The following is a 21,883-nucleotide window of genomic DNA, read 5'->3' on the forward strand; positions in this document are numbered from 1 at the left end:
GGGCCTGGTGCTGGGTGAGCGCGTTTGGGTCCCGGAGAAGGCAGGAGCTGGCGGGGGTTCCCCATCTCCCGGCTGCTGAGCCCGCTGGGTCTCGGGTATTCAGGCTCTCTTCCCCTCGGAGGACCTGTACGGCGCACGCCTTTACCTACCATCTTAAGGAAAGCCCTGTTTGTAGAATACACGTGAAGCCTTGGATTGCTGAGCCTGTAAGGGGCCAAAACCAGAAGGCAATGCCTTTGCTCAGAGCTCCAAGCTTTTTCTGAGTCAGCACTGTATCCAAAAGATCTTCCTTTTGGCATCTGGCATTTCTTCAGGAACGAGTTTCCAGTCCGTCTGCTCATGCTTCTTTTTAAAGCTCCAGTACAGCTCTTTGGATCGACTGTGAGCTCCAAACTGGACCTCTTACAGCTTTCAGAGGAACATCGCCTCATGGTGAGGCGACAGAAACCCTGTTTGGGGCCTCCATTCATTTTTCTGCAGCCCTGACCTGATGCAGCTGTCTGGTTTTTGAAAGATCTGGGTGGATACCCAAGGACTGTTGGGAGTCTAGATACAGGTCTAGATATATTTCCTTGGTGGCCCTGGCAGCGTCCCTTTCCTGAGCACCAGCCTGTGCTAAAAATGCGCTGCCATTTGAGCCTTCTGGGTTAGGGTGACCGCTCCTGGCTCCTTAGGGGCTGCCGCTCTGTTGTCTACCCTGGGGTGGGGCTGAGCTTGCTCCCCATGGGTAGATGTTGGTTCCACAAGGAAGCTTGGATGCCAGGTTTACGCTGTAGAGCTGCTACTCTAGGTGGAATGGATGCCATGGGCTGAAGGCACCAGGGTCTTCAAACTACAAAAGCAGCAAGACAGTCTTAGAAACTATCTATCATTGTTTGAATAAACAGAACCACACCTGAAAAAAGTCTATTGATAGCATCTCTGGGAGCAGACTATTCTCCTTCCCCTGCATAGCGTTTCTTCTATCTCACCTTTAACTGGAACATATTGTAGCCATCATTCCTCTTTTTACTATTTATCGCTTGTCAGAAAAAATCAGTAAGTGAGCATTGTTACTGCCGATCCAAAAGATTTAACAGCTAATATTGCTCTGAGGCCATGGATGAAACAAGGTCAGTTCAAGAAAACTCTGGCAGTAAAAACTGCTGAACTGCTGTGGACTTTCTTATTTTTATTTTTTTTTTTGCACAGTTTAATCTGCTCCCATTATCAGCCAGGCTCAGGGTGATGGGAATTCCATGAATGTTGTGATATTATTTTAATTTTCTACTCTGTGTTGTCTTAGATCATAGAATAGAATGAGCTTCTCTGCATTTGTCTTGCAGATCTCTCTGCAGGCTGGGAAGAATAGCAGCGAGGGGCAGGCCCCGTGCAGCTACAGGTGCAGGAGTGGGTGCATCAGCTGGTTATGTGTGGAGGGGAGAGATAACGTGGTGGTGGGGTGAGCTGAACGGAAGAATACACACAAGTTTGAAGTGGCTGCCAAGTGAGATTTAGCAGAGCTGTTCACCTGAATCCTGCTGTGCTGATGAGCGCAGCATTCAGAGAAGACAAAGCCAAGCATCACGTAGAAACGTGTTCATTAAAAAAATTTTCAGGAAATTCTAGATTTTTGTCAGGCCTGATTTTGAGGTAATTATCCACTGGAACAAACACCTACAACCCCTACTTCCCCATGGTGACAAACGCATGCCCAGGGAAGAGCTTTTCATGGCTAACATTGCTGCACTCCAGCCCCTGGTCTCCACTGAGAAGCATCTGCTGCCCTTTCCTAGATGAGGGTACTGCGTGAGTGCCTTTCCTAGCTGGGATGCCAGCCTTTGGCCATTGCAGCAGCAGGTCGGGGACATGCTGGGACAGCGCTCTGGGCCTCAGCTCTGGCCAAATGTGCAATGTAGGCAGTGCTGTGCACCCACTACCTCTGATAACCAGCAGACAAATGTAAGGACAAGCACTCCCACCTTGCTGCAGAACAGCCAAGCAGAGAGGGTCAAACTGGCAAAGGGGGAAGGGTTTAAACATTCAGCGCATGGCAGATGCTTTCCAAGGAGACAGAGGAGAGGTATTCAGAGCAGGGTTATTCACTCTGTGGCAGGAGACAGCTGATATTCTCACCTCTACCTTGTGGAGAACATCTACGGTTAAGCCACATGAAGGGCACCAGCCAAATCTCGCCATAGAAACTGCTGTGGTGGGTGAAGGCTGTGCTACAGTGTGTTACTATCATGACGTTATCACAGTATGGCACTGCCCTTTTGAGACTCGTGAAGGCCCCTGTAAATAATAGTGGGAAAACACCCTTTGGGAGCACTCAAATATTATTACCCCCATTTCACAAAGATTCAGAGAATTTAAAGCCACCACAGTGCATGTTTAGGTGTAGAAATTTATGTGTCCATATAGTAAATTAGCCCATCTGCAGAGATTCTGAATACTTCCTACCCCCAATAAACCCAGCACATAAGCTAACCCCAGAACATAGCCATAGGTCTGGGGAACAGAGGTATTTCAGAAAGCCAGAAGCCTGTTTGCTTCTTGGTGGGGAGGATTTGGAGGAAGAGCAAGCTGTGTGATTATACGAACACGAGGATGGTCCTTGCATTTTTGCTAACATATAGTCATGGTCGGGACTCAGCAATTTTATTGTTTGTAAAAATACATATTGTGTACATAGAAATACTGCAAAAGAAAACTGAACATAAAACATCACAATATTATTTTGTGCAACACTCTCTAGCTAATAAATATTACAAATATAAATATAATCTCAGAAAAATTACCTAGCGGAGCAATATTGCTGCTACTTAATAGCAACCTCCTCAACCTCGACAGACCCCTGGTTCCTCCCAGGGTGGAGGGGGCAGCAAGCCAGAAGCTGAATTTTGTGAGCCTGCAGATACCCCCGCCACAGAGTGTCTGTGCTCAGGGAGGAATCGTTCCAGAGTATCCTGTGGTTGTACGGATTGTCCAAGTGCAACTGAGAGGGGGAGAAAGTAGGGTTATGGCCAGCTGTCCTCAAATTTAGCTGTAGATGTGCAGTTTATCATGGTTAGGGCTACTGAAAACTTCACTGGCTAAATGCCAGATTTCGCATCACCAGAATGTGACACTTGGACTAAAGGGTGAAGAGGGACAAAGAGAAACTTAGCTTAAATTCACTGTAGGCAAAAATCCAAAATCTGTTTATAGGTGCTCATATTCCACATATTGGTTCAGACTACCAAGAGATTTTGGCAGGAGTCCTGGTTTGAAGGTAGCACTCTGATCCTGCATTTAGGATTGACAACCTCTGGTCTGAATGTTAGGATTCTCCTTGCCTGGGAGAGTCGTTCTGCATGGTATTTGTAGGAGTAAACCAAAGAAAATACTGTGGAATCCAAGCAAAGTGGGAAGATGTGTAAGGCAGGGGCTAATGCCTTGCCTGTATCCATATACCTGAAAAGATATTCTGGCTCCTAAAAGCTACCCTAGAACCATGGGCCTGAAAAATACCAAAAGTTAAGCCTCCTTCTGTGAAGAAATGGTTTGACATGGGATATGTGAGATCATGGGATTACATTATTTCCTTGTTCCATTTTTGTTGGCAAACATTTGAACCTGACTTCTGTAATGACAAGAGACATTGCTGCTGGAAGTTTGCACCTCAGAGTTTTTGTAAACTGCTGCCACATAAGGTTTACCCATGTTCTCACTTGCCCAAACAGAGAAGCATCAAAAAAATACTGCATATATGCACATATCGTGTGTGAGTCCTCTTGACTTCTCTAGTTATTGTTAATGCTAAGCAGAAAGTCCTGATCTTATTTACAAATTCTGCAGGACACTAACACCCACACTGTCGATTTTGAGGTCAGTTATGTCAAAACAATGTCTCTGTCTTGTGGTGAAAAAGTAGATTTTCACTAAAGTACCAGGAGATGAATTTTTTTTAAACCTTCTTCTGCCATCACCACATAATGTGGAACTCCTTGTGGAGCACGCACCCAGGCAGTCCATTCGCATAGGACTTTTTCTTCCATCAGTCCCTACAGGATTCACCAGTTTGTTCACAGAAGAGATGGAAAAGTCCTTACTTGTGATGACTCAGTTACTCTTCAAAGTAGGAGAAAACTCTTCTCGTTATTGCTGGTGCACCGAGTACATAACCTGCGTGTTTTCTCCTCCTGGCTACCCTTCTGAGCTCTCCGTCTCCTTCCTTCCAAACACACAAGTTCAGGAGAAGGTTCCTGTGCCTTTCACAGATAATTGGGTCCTGGGATCCTGTCTTGTCCTGGCCTGGGGACACATAGCACTCTGCACTGCTCAGTCCTCCGTATTCAGTTCAAAGAAATTGGATGGAGATCACATATTTATCTTCTGATTCAGAAAGACTGAAGAAAAAACTCATACAAACTTTCAGCGTTGAGTTCCCCGCCTCCAAGAATGTCTCCATTTGCATCAGAGAGTCCCATTTTCCCTCTCACTATACAGTCAAATTTGAGAGAATTTCAAGACTCTTCCACATGTTGCTTTTTCTCTTCCTTCCTCACAAACTCGCGTGCACATGCAGACACCTCATCAGCTTACCAGGAACAAGAATCCTGTTCCTGGTATGCCACAGTTTCAGAGAAAATCATGCAAACAGGGAACAAAACCACCTTGAACTATCACCATCAGAAGTGCAGTCACTAAATCCAGCCTGTTCCCCTGTGTCCCAGGCTTATTCCTGTTCAGAGCTTGCAGGTCCAGCCCACTCTGAATTAGAGCGCCACGGAAATGTCTAAACATTCCTCCTTAGTCAAAGACAGGTTTGGTTTTTTTTCCCAGGGAAGACCTTAATTTGGGAGTTCACAGAACTGGAATGGCAATATCAGATCTCTTAGTTTTCAGGCTGTACCTTCAGGAGAAATACACTTGCTGGATTGTGTGGTTCAGGACTGTGCTCAATTGCTGGTTCTGCTTGTAAGCTGCAAACCACGTTCTTGACCAAACCAGAGCCTGTGTAGGCTCTGGAAGGCCTGGGGATATCTTGTCTGTCTGGAAGTACCAGCCTCTGTCCTCTCCTTCTCCCCAGGCATATGGCAAATGTCTATGTTGAGATGATTCCTGTTAATGCTTTGTGTGGGGAAAATCCAGCCATCTGCCCTCTTGGGACTCTCTTAGCTTCGCTTAGTGGCTGGTGTCAGGATTACAGATCAAATTCAGAGATTTCACTCAGGTGATACAACAGAACAGAAAAGGACGGCCGGTCATCTTTCCTCTGAGCAGGGGAGAGAAGAGAGAGGGAGAACATTAGTGTCAGCTTGAGAGGAATGGCAAGGTTAGGAAGGAAAACCTTGTGAAGAAACTGAGTATTAACAAAAATACAATCTATTGTTATAGAGAAAATGCCGATGGAAGAATGAGCTTCCTTCTTTGCAATGTTTCTTTTCTACTAGCAGTGAATTTTGCCCAGTGGACACTAAGTACCTTGCAATGGGTTGGCAGTCATTTTTACCGTCACTATTAAAACTCAGCCCCACAGATCCATGTCTTTCTTAGGAAGCAAACTGCTGAATTAACTTGAGTTAGGTGCACTACATAGACTTCTTGGTGAAGTCAACACACTCTACAGAAACAGCAGCTTGAATAAAAGGCAAAGAGCCTAGAGTTTGCTTGCTAGGGCAGATGAAAGCTACAGAGTGCTTCACCTCCAAGATTTTATCTTATGTTAGCATGTGAAGTGTGTACCTCTCTCTCCTCCTAAAAGCCAAGGGGAAGAGTGTTCTTGTCTTCGGGAACTCGGGCTTTCCCATCACAATACTTACCATCCTCCAGCAGTGGCTCATGACCTCATAAATCGCCTTGGAGGCCAGCTTGGGTTTGTAGAGCCGAAATCCTGCATTGATTTCTTCCACCACTTCTCCATTGGTGCGATTCTCATAGGGCATTTTACCTTCACTGAAGACCTCCCACATCAGCACTCCTAAGGCAAAAAAATGAGAAAAGATCACAAAGAAGCAAATTAAATCCTCAGCAGGCCCACGGCCACCTCCCACCTGCTCTGCAGCTCAACATGGTGGCTATGACTTGGAAAAAGCAGTTTCACTCGGATTCTCAGTACACATCTGAAAAATCAGGCCCTAACACAGCTGTGCAGGCTGAGGATGCCAGCTAGGATCTCTGCTGGGCACTGGGCTGTGTGGAAGTACCAGTTTGGTCACTGTAAGTCTGACTTCTCTGCAGCCTACTTCGTGATAGTCTAGCACGACAGGGATGTCTTTCCCCATGAGCCAGATGAGGACTAAGCATGTTCTGTGTTGGAAAGCAGAGTAGTGTTGTATGTCTTCTCCCAGACTGAGAAGAGGAGGGAATGTTTGTGCATGTACTCCATCCAGATTCAGTTCATCTACTTTTGCTTCCAGTTAATCACATACAAGTCATGTCACTGATGTTCCTGCCTGCAGGGTGTCCTGCACCAGGATCTGCTTGTATTTTGGTGAGACTCAGGAGCAAGAAAGCAATATGAACTGCTCCATTCCTGTCAGTCAGCTTAGCCTCAGAACTGGGAGCTCCTCACCCGCAAAACATCCCAGGTGGTGTGATTCACTGGGATGAATCCGCATGCAACGGCAGCAGAATTTCAAAGGACTGCAGCATATTTTTCCTCTTTTCCTAAACAGTCCAATGTTTTCCTATGATTACTGTTCAGAGCAGTACAGAAACTTGTGCTTTGCTAGTGTGGTGGAAGAGGGACAGGCAAAGACAAAACGACTGTGGAATACGTTGTGGTTGGCCGCCAGATCAGAGAGGCTCTGCAAATGGAGTGAATGCAAGGCTTCTGTGTTATTATTCGGTTTAATTTCTTTTGTCACCTAGTATGACTGACTTGGTAAACTGTGTTCACGTTGTATTAGAAAAGGGAAACAAACAGACAGACTGATCTGAAATAAAGTTGTGTAACTCCACAGTCAACTTTGCTAAATAATGCCTGCTTTCCAGCTTTGAATTCTTCAAATAGGAAGATGCATAGAGATTGCAGCTCCTCAGCAATGACACTGGCTCTTCTGAAGGATAAGGAAAGCAGTTGTACTCCCACAGTGTGCAGATTCCTGCACTGGGAATTTCTCACACCCATTTTGTTCTCGGGGGCACAGCAGGATTTCATGCCTGGCAGAAGAGATGAATGGGCTGCAGAGTAGCAGAGCAGAAAGCTTCCCACAGTCATGAGACCATGACACGACAGAGGAATCCTCTTATACAAACCCCACTGGATGGGGAGATAACAAGTCTGACAGATGTACAACACTGCTGTCTGCACATTTCACAAAGAAGGACTGACCAACGCAAACAAAGCCCACTGGTATTTCATTCAGCCCTGAAATTGGAGTGAGCCAACTTCACCGGGCTTGGCTTGACTGTAAATCAAACTGAGCACCCTTTTGGGAAGCATCTGGGTCTCAGTGTACAGGCCAGTTTTCGATTTGTGAAGCAGAAGCACATTCTTACCGAAGTAGCATCTCTCCCCATGTCACTGCCATTTTTGCTGAGGTGTCAGAGAGTGCTCCACTGGCAAATGTTGTCCCTTGGCATTACGTGGTGAGTGCTGACAGCCTCCTCCACGTGCCAGGGGACATGGAAAGAGGAATGGTGCTCTCTGAAGCATCTCCAGGTTGGGTTCACGAAGGCTGTTGCGTGGGCCTGAGCACCCAGCTCCCACTGCGCTGCTCGTAACCCACCACAAATGTAACCCACCACAAATAGCCTGAGCTCCTCAGCAGAGCGCAGTACAGGGAGAGGGAAGCACAGGATTCACAAGCACAGACTAGCAAAGGTTATAATCCTGCATTATTTACTGCTAGGCCCGGAGCTGAGTGGCACCCCATTGACTGCATGCTGTGCACAGCACACTGCACCGATTCATTCTGCAGCACGGCGATTTGCATGTGAGCTGGCGATGGGCCAGATACATCCGTGTGCCAGATCAACAGGCCAGGGGATAGCCTTTGTTATCTCCAGTGCCGATGGCTTTGGGGAAAAAAAATATACAACAGCTTTCTTATCTATGAGGGTCCAGAAGGGCGACCAAAGAACAGACGCAAAACATAAAACAATGCATTGGGGAGCAGGAAACGAGGAGAGAAACTGTGAGCAGTGAAATAATATTTTCAGATTGGCATAAAGCAAATGGAGTCAGCAGGAGCCAACTTGGAAAGGCAGAGGGTTTGAGTGAAGCATCAGTGCCCAGGACTGACATGCAGAGAGATGGAGTGCCTAAATATCTTTCCTTCTCTTTCCTTATGTAATCTTGTCAGTGACTCCCCAACCTTTTCTTGGACACTCCTGCTATATCACCATGAAACAGGGTTCAAAATCTGGCATTACATAACATCGCATAGGTATAATACATTAAGTTGGCAGTATTTGCAGTGTTCCAAAGTGTCTAAGTAGTTTGCTATTCTTTCCTTTCTTTTGCTTACATGACTTAGGCTTGATTTCCTAAGCCATTATTCAGGCAAAATACCCTTGGAGCCCAGAGGATGGAGTGTTTAGGAGAGCTTACTTGAGCAGTGAGCCCCTAGGTTTTTCTGAGCTGGTGTCTGTTGAATTTGTCTCCATTCTGAGAATTGATTCTTACCAAATGACCAAACATCGGATTTGGTGCTATAGTTGCTGTAGGAGAAAACCTCTGGAGCAGACCACTTGACTGGAAACTTGGTACCCGTGGAGCTGGTATACTGATCGTCAAGGACAATCCTGGAGAAGGAAAAGGAAGGAGTGTGCTGAGTAACGCCCCCGTCCCATGACAGCCCTGCAGGGAGCGCGCGCAGCCTGGGTGGCATTACCTCGACATCCCGAAGTCGGACACTTTGACCACGTGGGATTCCCCCACCAGGCAGTTCCTAGCCGCCTGCAAGAAAAGAAGGTGCAAAGGCAGAAGGTTAGAGCTGAAAGACTGTCACAGCTACTCAGTTGCTTTTAGCCCGGCAGAGCAGATAGTGCTTTAAAAAAGGAGAATCAGAATGACATTGTACCATACAAAGAGGGTGAAAACTTGAGATTCTCATGCTTACTGTACATTTTACAGCTAGCATAGAGAATCATAGAATCATGGAGTTGTTTAGGTTGGAAAAGACCTTTAAGGTCATCAAGTCCAACTGTTAACCTAACGCTGCCATCCCACAACTGAACCATGTCCCTAAGCACCTCATCCGCCCAGCTTTTAAATGCCCCAGGGATGGGGACTGGACCACTTCCCTGGGCAGCCCCTTCCAGTGCCTGACAACCCTTTCTGTGAAGAAATTTTTCCTAATGTCTAACCTAAACCTGCCCTGGTGCAACTTCAGACCATGTCCCCTCGTCCTATCACTCATTACCAGGGAGAAGAGGCTGATCCCCACCTCCCTACAGCTTCCCTACCTTTCAGGCAGTTGTAGAGGGTGATAAGGTCTCCCCTCAGCCTCCTCTTCTCCAGACTAAACACCCCCAGCTCCCCCAGCCGCTCCTCGTAAACCTTGTGCTCCAGATCCCTCACCAGCTTTGTTTCTCTCCTCTGGACATGCTCCAGCAACACAACGTCTTTCCTGTAGTGAGGTTCTTAAAACTGAGCCCAGCATTCGAGGTGGGGCCTCACCAGCACCGAGTACAGGGGCACGATCACTGCCCTGCTCCTGCTGGCCGCACTATTCCTGATACAAGCCAGGATGCCATTGGCCTTCTTGGCCACCTGGGCACACTGCTGGCTCATATTCAGCTGGCTGTCAACCAGCATGTTCCTATTGCCAAGAAAGCTCTTCATCAGTCTGACTTGCAGGCCCTTGTGACCAGAAAGGGCAGAGCAAGCCCCTAAAATATCCATAGCTACCCACAGTCCTTGCTCCCCTAGCAAAGCAGTAGCAGTGACTCATGCAGATTGATTGAACGACACGTATTTAATAAAAGTATTTTATCAGCAATGCATGTTTTCGCATATGTTAAAACAGGTCTTCTTGTCATCTCCACTGGTTTTAGGCACGAAGAGTGGTCAGTCTCTGGGAACTGCGGGAGCCGGGGCTCTTCAGGAGCAAAAGAGTCCGCTCAGAAAAAGAGACAAACTTTATGTCCTCATTTCTTCTCAAACACAATTAAGGGAAATAGATTAATCAGCACTCCAGGGGATGATTTTTTTTCCCTAAAGTATTGATGCTGCTTCTGCAATAAGGGACAATACTGGATCCCCTGTCAACAGATAGGCAGGAGGAGTGTGAAAGCTGAAATTAAGGTAGGCAAAAAGCACAGGGAAAAGCCCAACTGGAGCAGAGGAAAAATCTGTCTGGGACCAACATACCAGATCTCTGTGGATGACAGAATTTTGTTCCAGATAAGCCATTCCTTCACACACATCTTGGCACATCCCCAGCAGGGTTTCCTTTGAAAAACTGCCCCGCTGGCTCCTGAGGTAGTCAGACAAGCAGCCGTTCTCCATGAACTCAAACACCAGGCAGATGGGAGTGTTCTCAAAGCACACACCATAAAGCTGGACTAGCTTGGGGTGAGACAGCTTCCTGTGGGATGGGGAGGGAAGGTGGAAAAAGAGGCTGAAATCTGTTCAATGCCTTCTATCCTTACAGCAAGGGTGTTATACATGGCCGCCTATGTCACCCTGCTGCACCCCTCTCTCTGCAAAGGCCGACTATGAAAGCAGAAAGAAGGAAATGTGTAGACCAAGTCTAACATCAAGTAGCACTAAGTATCATCCTATTTTAATGGTAATGGTCACCAAAAGACTTTTCTGCATGGAAAATCATCCAATCAAACAAACCGCCCCAATTTCTGTCTACTTTGAAGGGAGGGAAATGTAAAAAATACAAAGTCAATAAAACCAAGGAGAAATATTTTCAGTTGTGCAAAGCAGAAGAAATGCACAGGTAGGCTTTTTCAATAAAATTTCCCTCAAATTTTGTGAGATTTCTTTAGCTAATTATTTCTGACAAAAAATACTTTGCTCTCCCCAATATACCATCAATTAACCCTGCCTTTGCCTTCCAGAACAGCAGAGATCTGGAAGACCATTCTGGATATTGATAGACTCAGGAGCACAGTAATTCACTTACACTTTGAATTGCCTTCTTTTGTAACCACTGCAGCTCACCTGTCTCTCTCTATACTATTTGGATACTTATTAGATAATCCGAGTTTAAATTCCCCATTAATATTCCTGAACATTATCACAACACTTCGGTTCAGTCTTGTGAATCCTACAGGGTCTGATTGTCTTGGTGAATCTACTGCTTACATCAAGACTTTAGCTTCCTCGATGAAATCCTCTTCAGACATTGCTCCTTCACGAATGGTCTTTATGGCTACTTTCGTTTTTTCCAGCAAGTAGCCAAGGTAGACCACCCCAAACTGACCACTGCCAATCTCCTGGACACGGGTGAGCTCAGAGGGGTTAATGACCAATTTTCCTGTTGATTGTAAGGGAGAAAGAGTGAGAATCTAGCAATAAAATGTCAAACAAAAAGCTTTTGTGGGTTAAACTTTGAGATAGGACTCAGAGTGAGACTTTATGGCTCTCCCTCAAATTGTGTGACCTTTGATAGCTCATTTGACTAGTCCATGCTGCAGACCGTGTTCAAGAATAGGAACAACAGCCCCTTTCTTTCCCCATTTGTCTTGTCTATCCAGTTCTTCAGGGAGGATTGTTTCTATCATGCATATGTGCACTACCAAGCAAAACATGGTTTTGACTTTCTTTGATGTCTCCCAGAATTACAATAAAGATGATATCAGTAACTAATTCTGTAGACAACTATAAGCAAACAATCTTTCAGGAGGGACTCATCTTTCATCAAGTTATGCTATGCTTCCACTCCCATCACCTTTGCTCAGCATTCATTTCAGTATTCAGTGTTGACTTCTTTGAGACCCTGAGGCTCTCACCACCTCCCTCAAGGCTCTGCACCATCAGTTCATTCAGTTATCAACGGTAATGACAAAGATGATAATCCAGTGAATGGTGCAGTGTAAAGGTCTGAAGAAAGCTATTTATTGTGGTGATAGTCACATGAATATTCATCAATATCCACGGGGATACTGAGGATCACCCAGCTAACCAGCAAGGAGTGTGATTCCCATATGGTCAAGAGAGTAACCATACCGTAGCTCAGCCCTGCAGTGATCGGGGCCTTTTTTCTCCAAGAAGAGACTGCATACCGCAAACGAGTGACAAGACCTGAATAACAGAGGAAAAGATGGGTTCTAGTTATTGCCACAGTCATGGGAAGTTGTGGCTGTCACTACCCCAGAAGGGACTCTGGATACTGGAAGCAGATTTATTGTACTGAGTTGTCAGCTCCACTTGAGGGCAGCTGAACCTCTGTTCAGGCTGTGATTTCCTGCCCGCTAAAAGGAAGCCAATTCTCAGCAGTTTCAGCTTATTGCTCGCTTTCACTCTGTCAGCAAATGTGAGCTGTGAGTCTCTATTAAGTCTGAAAAAATTCCAAATCACACCTTTTATTTTTAGGGTGTTTTTGAAGCCCAGGATTTCCCTTGGTACTCCTGGACCGTAGGAATGGGAGTCTTTGGTGAATCCCATGTCTGGTTATGGATCCTGGCCATGTCCCTAACTTTGTATCTATCATCTCCTGGGCAAGAAGGCCCTGCAGTGTAATTCAAAGAGGTAGCTTGGTCTGGCAGTGGTGACACAGTCACCAGGACTCCCAGGAATGAAAGGGCTCTCTGTAGTATGTCATTACAGCATCTCTGTTGGTCATATCAGCCTTAGAAGGACTACAAAGAAGATGTAATGCTGGAAGCTGGCCCGAGATGGTCATTTTCCTGCCATCCAAGTGCAAGGTTAAGTGGAAGAAAAGAGATGCCGTTTAACATTTAATTGTAAGGACAGAGGGCTTGGGAGCCTTCCTTCATTCAAAACAGTCACCTGGCTGCATGGTAAAACAGCGACTTCCCTGGTCAGCATCAGCCTCTACTCACCTCCCGCATTGTGCTGGTGATAGTTGATGAGTTCAGGGATGCAGTCAAACACATGCTTTTCTGCCAAGTAATATCGCTTGGGAAAGTCAGTTGTCTCATTGATGTGATAATGCTTTATAACGGGATTGTTATCCGTGCTGAAAAAAGATGAGGTTTTCTTTGAGGGAAACGAGATTGCAGCAAAAAGACAAGAATTTGAGGAGTAAGTGGAAGAGGAACAAGCAAGCAAAGGGGAGAATCTTCCTTACGCAGAATGAATGGGAGAGGAGCAAGGAGTGAGCTGCAGTTGTTAATGAAAGCTGTGTGCTTGTATGTTCTCTGTCTCACTCATAGATGGTCTCATCTCTAGAAAGGTTGAGATTTCCCAATAAGAGCAGGTTGAGTACTAAGTTTCTCTGCCTATTCTTTCTGAAACGAAACTTTCTGCCCCATCACTGAAACCCTTTCACTAGTCTTGTATTACCCGCCTCTGGCGAGTCCAGCATACAGTCCATGTTGATCCTATCAACACTTCACCTAGGGGGACAATTTCATCAAAATTACAACGCAGTGATGTCTAAAGGACTCTTTATAGGCTATTTATATATATTATATATATTTAGATGCAGGGAGAAGTGGAGCCTTTAATACACTTTGCGAATGGCAGCTAACTCTTCTGTCTTTTTGGAATTGTTTTCCTCTATCATTTTCATGAGCCTTCTGCTCTCTCTTTATGATGCCAAACCAACTGAAGACATTACACTCTCACAGAAGCCATTTCATTGATGTAATTGATGCGAAAAGCTGCTGAGCTCAGCTGTACCTTAATGCTTTGGTGAAAACAGAGACTGTGTACATGCCAGGCTGCCTCGAATCTCTCACCATGAAGGCACCTTCCCTACCCTGTAACAGGAGCAAAGGAGAGAAAACTGGTTAGACGCGTAACGGAAAAAAAGAAGCGGACTGGGGGCAAAGCTCTGCTCGTTTCAGCCCTGTCTGCTGCTCAATCATGAGGATGTGCTAAACATGTAGGAAAAAACCCGAGCCATCAGCCAGCTGACAGAGCTTGGTCTGTTCCATGCATGGCTCTGATGGCTGTCCAGGGCCTGCAGGTACCCCCAGCTGGTCCCTCTTGGGTGCTGTATTTTTACCTCAGTTTCCTGAGGAAATGGGACTTATGCGCTCATACTAAGTACGTGTGGGTGTGGGTACACGAGCATGCGTCTCTCTGTCCCTCCAAGCCTCTCGTCTAGAAATTTTGAACCCATTGATTGCTTTCAACCCTATCTGACAGAATACTGGTGATATCAATTTCCAACAAGGTCAATGAAATGGGCAGCCAATTGGAAAGGCAAACCCCTTCAAGTGCCCTCCATTAAGAGAGCAGCTACAGAACAACAATACCATTTATTCAACACCAGAGACTCCATATGGGAGTGTACGAAAGATAATTTACCAGTGTGCCACAAACGGGAAGAGCTTGGGCAAGATCCTGCCCTTTCGTCCAGTGTCTAACCATAAATGTGTAGGAAAGCTGGCTTCCTCCACTCTGGCACTCACAGAATGATTTTACTCTTTAATTTTTCACTGTAATTGTTTTCTACTCAGCAGAGTGCTAAAATGTATCATAGGCCATGATCCTGCAGGGCCAAGCACTAATGGATCTGATGTCAGAGGAGAAGATTTAACATAACAGTTTGGACCTATGTATTGATAATAAAAAAACAATGCATTTTTCTTCTGTTTGCAGATAAAGATGCCTTTCATCTTGCATCCCATGTACCTTATTATTTTGTTCACTCCTTTGCTTTACATGGTAGATCTCCTCAATTGATGCAAACCTGATCCACCAAATGCACCCTGCCTCGGCCTCCCTCCCACCTCCCCAGGGGACTGATTCAGCTCCAGGTGAAGCCAGAGGCTGAGACTGCTTCTGTGTCCCCTGCTTTTATTTCCATAAAATACTATCATTGCAAGAAACAACACTTTATTCGGGTCTCCTGTTAGTGTAAGAGCTGATTTACAAACTAAGGCGGTGTTTGAGTAGAAAATTTGAACAAGAAGTATATTCTTTTTATTTTCACTACAGTTTTCACTGGAAAAGTCTGGCTCCACTGAAAAATTAAAGATGCGTGCTCACATGCACACACACAAAACTAAAAAAAACCACCCAAACCCGTACTCTTGGCTTTCACCCAAAATATTTCAGCACGAGATTGGTTAGGTTTTCAGAGAACTACTGGCATCCGCAGGCCTCCTGCAGAGACAGAAAAGAGGAGCTAAAATCACGGTTTTCAGTCGACGCAGTGTTCTGAAGCAGTGTTCTCCATCAGCCCCAGTTACTGGGTGTGTTTGACCGAAGCAGCATGGCACAGCTCTCTGCCCACGCTCAGCTGCCGCGGCGGTAAGGGGGGTTGCCAGTGGTCCTTTATCTTGCATCGCACACTAAGAGTGGCCAAGGACAGCAACGCAGCAGGACCCAAGGTTCAGCTTGCTCTTACATGAAACAGCCCTCGCAGGCTTCACCTCATTTGTCATTAATTAGTTATTATTGCCCATCTACCCCACAGGTAACACTGGTTTACCTCATCCTTGAGGAGTGTTTCTGCTTTGCTTCTGCTGATGTTCTTATTGTACCATCTGAAAACATAAAAGACTCCGAGTCAGCGTTTCTGCTCAAAAGCCTCTGAACTGAGTGTCCCCAGCACTGGCGACAACACATTATGTGGGGTAGGGACATTTGAGGATTTTAGCTTCTAAAACAAATCCAGGGCACTTAGAGGTACAAGAAAAACATAGGCACAACTTACTCATATATTTGCAGATTCTCGGGTGATTTTTCCACCAGGTAGCTACTTGGCACGTAGCCTTCATGCCTGTTAAAATGCGACACAGCATGAGTGCGCTAGACAGACAGGATTTTCTCTGCATCTGTGGGAGTCAGCCCCGAAAGACTTGCCTGCTCTTTGCATGATAGAAATGCTGGTTGTTATGTATTTAGTAGGGTTACTGAAGAAGGAAACAACTGATTGCACCTCTAAACTTGGAGAGTTTCACAATTTTCACAATTTTTTCCCCCACGTGTATGACAGTGAATATCAGCCCAAGCTAAGGACTGTTGATTTTTTTTTAATTAACTTTCAGATCCTTTTCCTTCAGCTGCCTGAATACAAGCAACATCAAAGGGAAGAAAGTTACTGAGAATAACCTTCCATCACTCTTTTCCTATATACCAGAGGATGCTTCACAAAAGTCATGCTGGGAGCCAGCATATATATTAATGGAACAACAAATTTGATATAGAAAGGATTTTTAAATTGGCTGTTGAAAAGAGACTTACCCATTCTTATCCTGAATCAGCCACCAATGCTCCTCAGAGCTGTCAATCACGTAATATTCCTCATTATATTGTAATGTCAGCTCCTGCGGATTCTGGGCTTCATAGTCATATATGGCCATGACTAAGGCTTCCTTTGGGTCTAGCAACAATTTCTGCACAAATTAGGAAAAAGGCTCATCATATTCATATTCATAAGTATTTCCCTGGCAGCACTGCTGTCCTCTGGGTTCAAAAGCCTCAAAGCTAGGAAAGCATCCCAGAGCATCCAGTGAGGTATGGGGGCAACAGGAGAATTTTCAGCACTTTCAAACAATGTATTTCATATAAAAAATTTATATGCAGAAAATAGTTGCACAGAAAATAGTTATCATCTACTCCTTCTTAGGGAGGATCACCTCTGTCTGATCTATTCTTCACAGATGTTTCCTAAACTCCTCTTAAAAGCCTCCAGTGATAAAATCTCTATTGCCTCCCTAGAGGGACTGTCCCAATGCTTTGCTGCCCTCCAGTAAGACACCTAGCCCTAGCAATCACCCTGCTTCTCCCTTCTTATGAAATAAGCCAATGGCATTTTGTCCCATCCACAAGTGGGTTTGGAAAATCACTTCTCTGTTCCTCTTCACAGCAGCTTTTCCCATATCCCTCCCACTTCCCCAGTGTCCCTTTCTATGGAGTAGAAAAAAAATACAGTTGAAGCTTCCCTCACCATTGGAAAGCTATTTGTGAAACCAAGCTGTCTTTGCAGGACTGAACCTAACTCTAGTGGGAGGCTGCTGATTTATAGTTTATGAAAAAATATGGAAAAGTTAATAGAATAGCCCAGGGAATGTTATCACAGGTGATATTCTGGGTCACTGCACCGTGGTGAACCTTAGTGAGGATATATTCACCACTGCTGGTTAAACACACGGGACACCAAGGACAGCTTAGCGTGCCTCACTGCACTCACCCAGTTATCCTCAGGAGTGGGAGGAAGAGGCTTCTTTGAGGCTGAAATGAAATCAAGAAAGTTAATTTGAAGTAGATCTGTACAAAACCGGGTGAGAAACCATCAAGGTAATGAATTAATAAAGGTGATACAAAACCAGTGAATAGCAAGCCTTGGTCTTTTAGAGCAAGACATACCACCAGCGTGCACCTACATAGTGACTCAGCCACGCAGCATGGGTTTGAAACTGGTGTAGAGATCACTTAAGGAATCACCCAGAGACACAGTAAAAGTGTTTTGCGTGAAGAATGATGGAATATGCTTTTTCAGGAGACAAAGTAAGGATTACACTTGGCCATTGAAACCAGAGAACAAATATGCTTAGGACAAAATAAGACACACAGGGTTGAATGAATGTAACTCAAGATTAAGTTGTTATCATAGCTTATTGGCTGACCATGGCTGATCAAGTTCTTAGTTCTCCATCTCATTCCAAAGACAGCATCAAGGATCACACAGAGGAAAATATTAATTCAAACCAAAGAATACAGTAACAGACAAGCCAGAATAAGGAATATCCCAAGAAGCCAGCAACATGTCTCTTTATGGAAATGCAACACAGTATTCTTTGGTGTTCTGTATGAGACAGATTTGATCCTTTACTTTTGCTAGGAATAAATATTTTCAAGGTCAGGATGGTGTTAACAAATCCCATACCATTTTTGGTGGGGTCATACTCCACGCAGCCAGCTGCCATCTTCTCTGTCTGAGCACAGCATCTCCACTTGCCATCTATCCAAAAATCTGGATGACACTTTGCAACCAGACTGTTGTTGTTTCTGGTTTCTGAAAAATGTTAGGGGAAGAAAAAGGAGGGGGAAAATGAATTTATTTGCATTCACTTCAGCTCTGAAAGACATCTAGAACTGAATGGAAATAATCTGCACTTTAAAGAAGCTTCTTATTCTTGTCAAACCAAGCTTTGGTGAGCATTATCAGCTGCCTCCATGAATGTTTTCCTTTCTCCTGAAAGGAGAGAATGCCACAACTGATGTGGAGGAGTAGCCTTCCTGCTGGTGATGGAGCCCATACCTCTCTACTGCGGGAGAACAGAATCCTGCCAAAGGGACTCTCTTTTCAAACCGATAAATACCAAAACCACAGAAGGAAGGACTCATAAGAGAAAGAAAACCTGGCAGGGCATATATTGATGATTCCCATGAAAGACTACAGCTCTACAGTACGTATATAGGTAGGACACAGACGCTTGCTGCTTTGGCTTGGTGTTTAGAAGCAGCTGTACAAGCTGGCATTCACCAGCACTAAACATTTTTTGCACATGTAAATACCATCTTGAATGTCCGCATGAGTGATTAAAGGTCCTTCTTTTTGAAGCTCAGGCTCCATATCTGTAATAATAATTTTCCTAAAAAGAACAAAAAAATTTCTGCTGGCCTGTTTCAAGAGACTATTCAAATTGTCCAAGGGAGGGGACAGTCTCAAAATGTTGAATGAGAAGAGGTGGTAAAGTAGAAGCTTGGAGCAGGTGCACTCCACAAGGGGAATAACTGGTTGCAAGAGTAAGTGCACGAACTTACTAATATCTCCATCAGGCACAATGTTTTCAGAGTGAACAACACAGCAGGCTGTGTTATACAGCAGGAAAAAGCTAGGACGGAAGCCTTGTGCAATTTTAATGTAACCAAGTAACACCTTCCTTACGTGAAGCATTGTGCTTCGTTTCTGCCTGCAGTGGTTAGTTACTGTGCCTTCACTTCAGAACCATTGCAGCGAACCACAGCACCATTCAGGAGGAGAACAGGAAATGAAAGCTGCCCACAAAAATGTTTCTTAATAATCACGATTCTCTAAGGAGGTTGTCATCTAAACAAAAAAGCTATTAATAAGAGCTGAAAATCTTCTACCCAGAAAAGATTAATGTCTAAAAAAATTAGCCATATAAAAATCCTCATTCCTTCTTGAATAAGAAACCTCAAATTCCAGTAACAAATTAACAGTTTATCCTAGAAAGAGGCAAATAAAGCATTCCATGTCCAAATTTTTCACTGCTGCTGAAAACACAGCCACCAAACTTACAAGCAATTTGATTTTATAACCTCATTCCCCGTTACCACTTTGCATGCTTAGATATAAGACATCGACTCCTCTTGCACATTTTCTCTGCATTACAGCTTGTGAGAAAATTGGCTGGGATAAGTAACTTCAACAGTTAGGTGGGCACAGGGGTTTTATTACCTTCCTTCAGCGTAAAGACCCATCTCTGCCGGCTCTCGCGATTGGGAGCAAACACGTAGAGTATGTAGTTGTCGTGGACGATCTGGAGAGGGGAGTGAAGGCAGCAGCCATTAGAGACAATCCCAGATACCCTGGGCATGAAGGAATCCCTGGAGGAAACAGATAGCAGCCCCCATACCAACAAATCACATACCAAATGCTGGTGTGGGAAAGTAGAATAACAGGGCCTGTTTGGAAGCATCTCTTAACCTCACTGACTTTTGATTATTTAAAAGGGAGTAGAAGCCCTGATCAAGAAAGCATTCTAGACAAGCAATGTTTTAGATCAATTTTATGCTGTTAAGAAATGTCCATGAAATCAATGGAATTTCATTTCACACAGCAATTTCAACCTGCAGAGGATTCAGCCCATTACTCACTGACTGCAGTTTATTCTTCTAAAGCATCTCTGGGGAAATGACATCTGTTTCTTAGCAGTGTCTTGTAAGATACCTTAACTTAAGATCTAAGAGCCAAATTTAGCTTTTCTTTTGTCAGTATAAATCTCAAGCAACTCCCCGGAGATTCGTTGGACTACTGTTATTCTTCAAAGTTTTTAATAGCTTTCACTGGGATTATAGAGGGGAAATAAGGAGCTGGAGCAGGCGAACAATGAGCAGTCAAGATGCTCTTTTCATCAACTTGGCCTTAATGATGAACAAACGAAGGAAGAGAAATACAGAACTTTTGTGAAGTTTCAGACCAGGGAGTAAAATCATCACAAGAACCAGAATGACTCAGAAACTGAATTGGATGACTACATTCGGGCCTAAAATTTGATGTAACGCATAATCTATGCTAGTCTTCCAATATTTATCTCAGCAATTTAATTCCAAATGGGACCTGGTCTCTTTGATGCACAGATGCTTCGAAAAACTGTCTTTAAACAGAGGAGTGCATCTGGTTTTTAAAGTTTCTTCAGGGGTGTAGGTGAGGCAGTGTTGAATATCTTTTAAAGAACAGGAAACATTTGCTATCTCTTGGCCTGAAGCCCTTGCAGGCACACACACAGAGCTGTGTGACTCAGTTGCTTTGCATGCTATGGAGAGAGAAATTAAAACCTCTTTCACAAAAAACAGAAATAGGGGAGGAATAATTCCCACTCATTTAAAGCCACTCGTGTTGATATTATTGGTATGTCTGTATAGTGTTTTGACAATCTCAGGCAGATTTTGAAATATGCAGTAAGCAGATCTCCGAAAGATGTAGCTGTGAGCGTGCACAACTGCACAAAATCACTCATTTCATGCCTCTCTGCGAGAGGCTCACTTGCCAGATGAGCCACACAAAACCAAAAAGCCACTGGTGGTTCCACAGAAGATTTATAGATGGGTGCAGCCGACATATTTTTTAAAAAACTCAGACAATATAATTTTACAAAATACCACAAAATTGACTGTGGGACAAAATTCAGATGTGCTACAAGCAGGAGCGATTACCACGACCTCAGTGGAGCACTGTCCATCCTGACTGGTCCACTGTTACCATTCCACCTGTAGTGGCCACTACCTTCACTTTATTTTGTTGTTCCTACGAGCGTTGGAGGTATGGAGTTAGAGACTTGAAAATTCAGACTGAAACCAAACAGATCTGAGCATTTGTTCCTTCCCTAGTCCATGTTCACTCAAGTTAAGAGCAGCTGAGGTTCCCCCATCAGGCCTTCCCCCAGCCAGGCAGCTCCTACCCAGCCCCAGCTGAGAGCTTCCCTGTCGGGCTGCTCATCGAAAGCCATTTGCAGTGTACGACAGCATCTTCTGCTGCTCCCAAACGCCTATAAACAAGGCCGTAACAGTCTGATTATCTGTTTTCTTGAGTGCTCATTATGCACCAACTTAGCAACATTTTGTAATATTCCAGGATGACTCTTATGATCCTGGCTGGGGACCACCCCACACCGGAGGGTTTCCTGACCCAGCCTTGTTTGGGAAATTATTTCCTCTCCCTTCTCGTATCTCTGCAAGGCAACATTTTCCAGGGCTCAGATTAGAGCGTGGTGGATATGCACTTGTACTGTTTAAATGAAGATTTAGAGAAAACTCTACAAGCTACGTCATGATTTGTAAGAATGACAGTACCCAGCCAAGCTTCCATACTGGTGTTGGTTTTGAGATAACAAGGATGGTAAAAAAAGAAATCTTGCTTTATGGGTGTCACTTTTCTTTTTATGAAGTTATGTATCTTTTTTAACATTTATGGTGTACATGGGTCACAATCATTAGCCTTTATCTGCAAATCTGAGTTCAGAGAATTCACTCTTTTAAAGCCAACTGTGAACAGAGAAGGCCCTGTATTCGCCGAAATCCATACACCGTAATTATTAAGAAAAATACTGTCACCAATATGACAAAATTCTGATAAATGGCAGCACAGGGAATAACATAATAAACTGGGAATTTGTGTTGCAATAA

The 21,883-nt window shown here is 44.5% G+C and overlaps 1 protein-coding gene across 1 annotated transcript in view; it reads right to left on the reverse strand.

Annotated features, from left to right (window-relative positions):
• Positions 1-3,687: 3,687 nt before the first annotated feature.
• Positions 3,688-21,883, reverse strand: part of ITK (IL2 inducible T cell kinase) — a 33,210-nt gene continuing 15,014 nt past the window's right edge. The window contains exons 3-17 of the mRNA XM_009634707.2: positions 19,437-19,518; positions 17,898-18,026; positions 17,202-17,242; positions 16,253-16,404; positions 15,723-15,788; positions 15,498-15,552; positions 13,736-13,815; positions 12,934-13,070; positions 12,098-12,172; positions 11,234-11,405; positions 10,286-10,502; positions 8,805-8,869; positions 8,597-8,715; positions 5,787-5,944; positions 3,688-5,239 (exon numbers count right to left, since the gene is read on the reverse strand). Coding sequence (XP_009633002.1) covers positions 5,168-5,239; positions 5,787-5,944; positions 8,597-8,715; positions 8,805-8,869; positions 10,286-10,502; positions 11,234-11,405; positions 12,098-12,172; positions 12,934-13,070; positions 13,736-13,815; positions 15,498-15,552; positions 15,723-15,788; positions 16,253-16,404; positions 17,202-17,242; positions 17,898-18,026; positions 19,437-19,518 — 1,620 coding nt within the window. The 3' untranslated portion in view covers positions 3,688-5,167. The remainder of the gene's footprint in view (positions 5,240-5,786; positions 5,945-8,596; positions 8,716-8,804; positions 8,870-10,285; positions 10,503-11,233; positions 11,406-12,097; positions 12,173-12,933; positions 13,071-13,735; positions 13,816-15,497; positions 15,553-15,722; positions 15,789-16,252; positions 16,405-17,201; positions 17,243-17,897; positions 18,027-19,436; positions 19,519-21,883) is intronic.

Source organism: Egretta garzetta, unplaced genomic scaffold (assembly GCF_000687185.1).
Source record: "Egretta garzetta isolate BGI_Z169 unplaced genomic scaffold, ASM68718v1 scaffold612, whole genome shotgun sequence".
Classification (NCBI taxonomy): domain Eukaryota; kingdom Metazoa; phylum Chordata; class Aves; order Pelecaniformes; family Ardeidae; genus Egretta; species Egretta garzetta.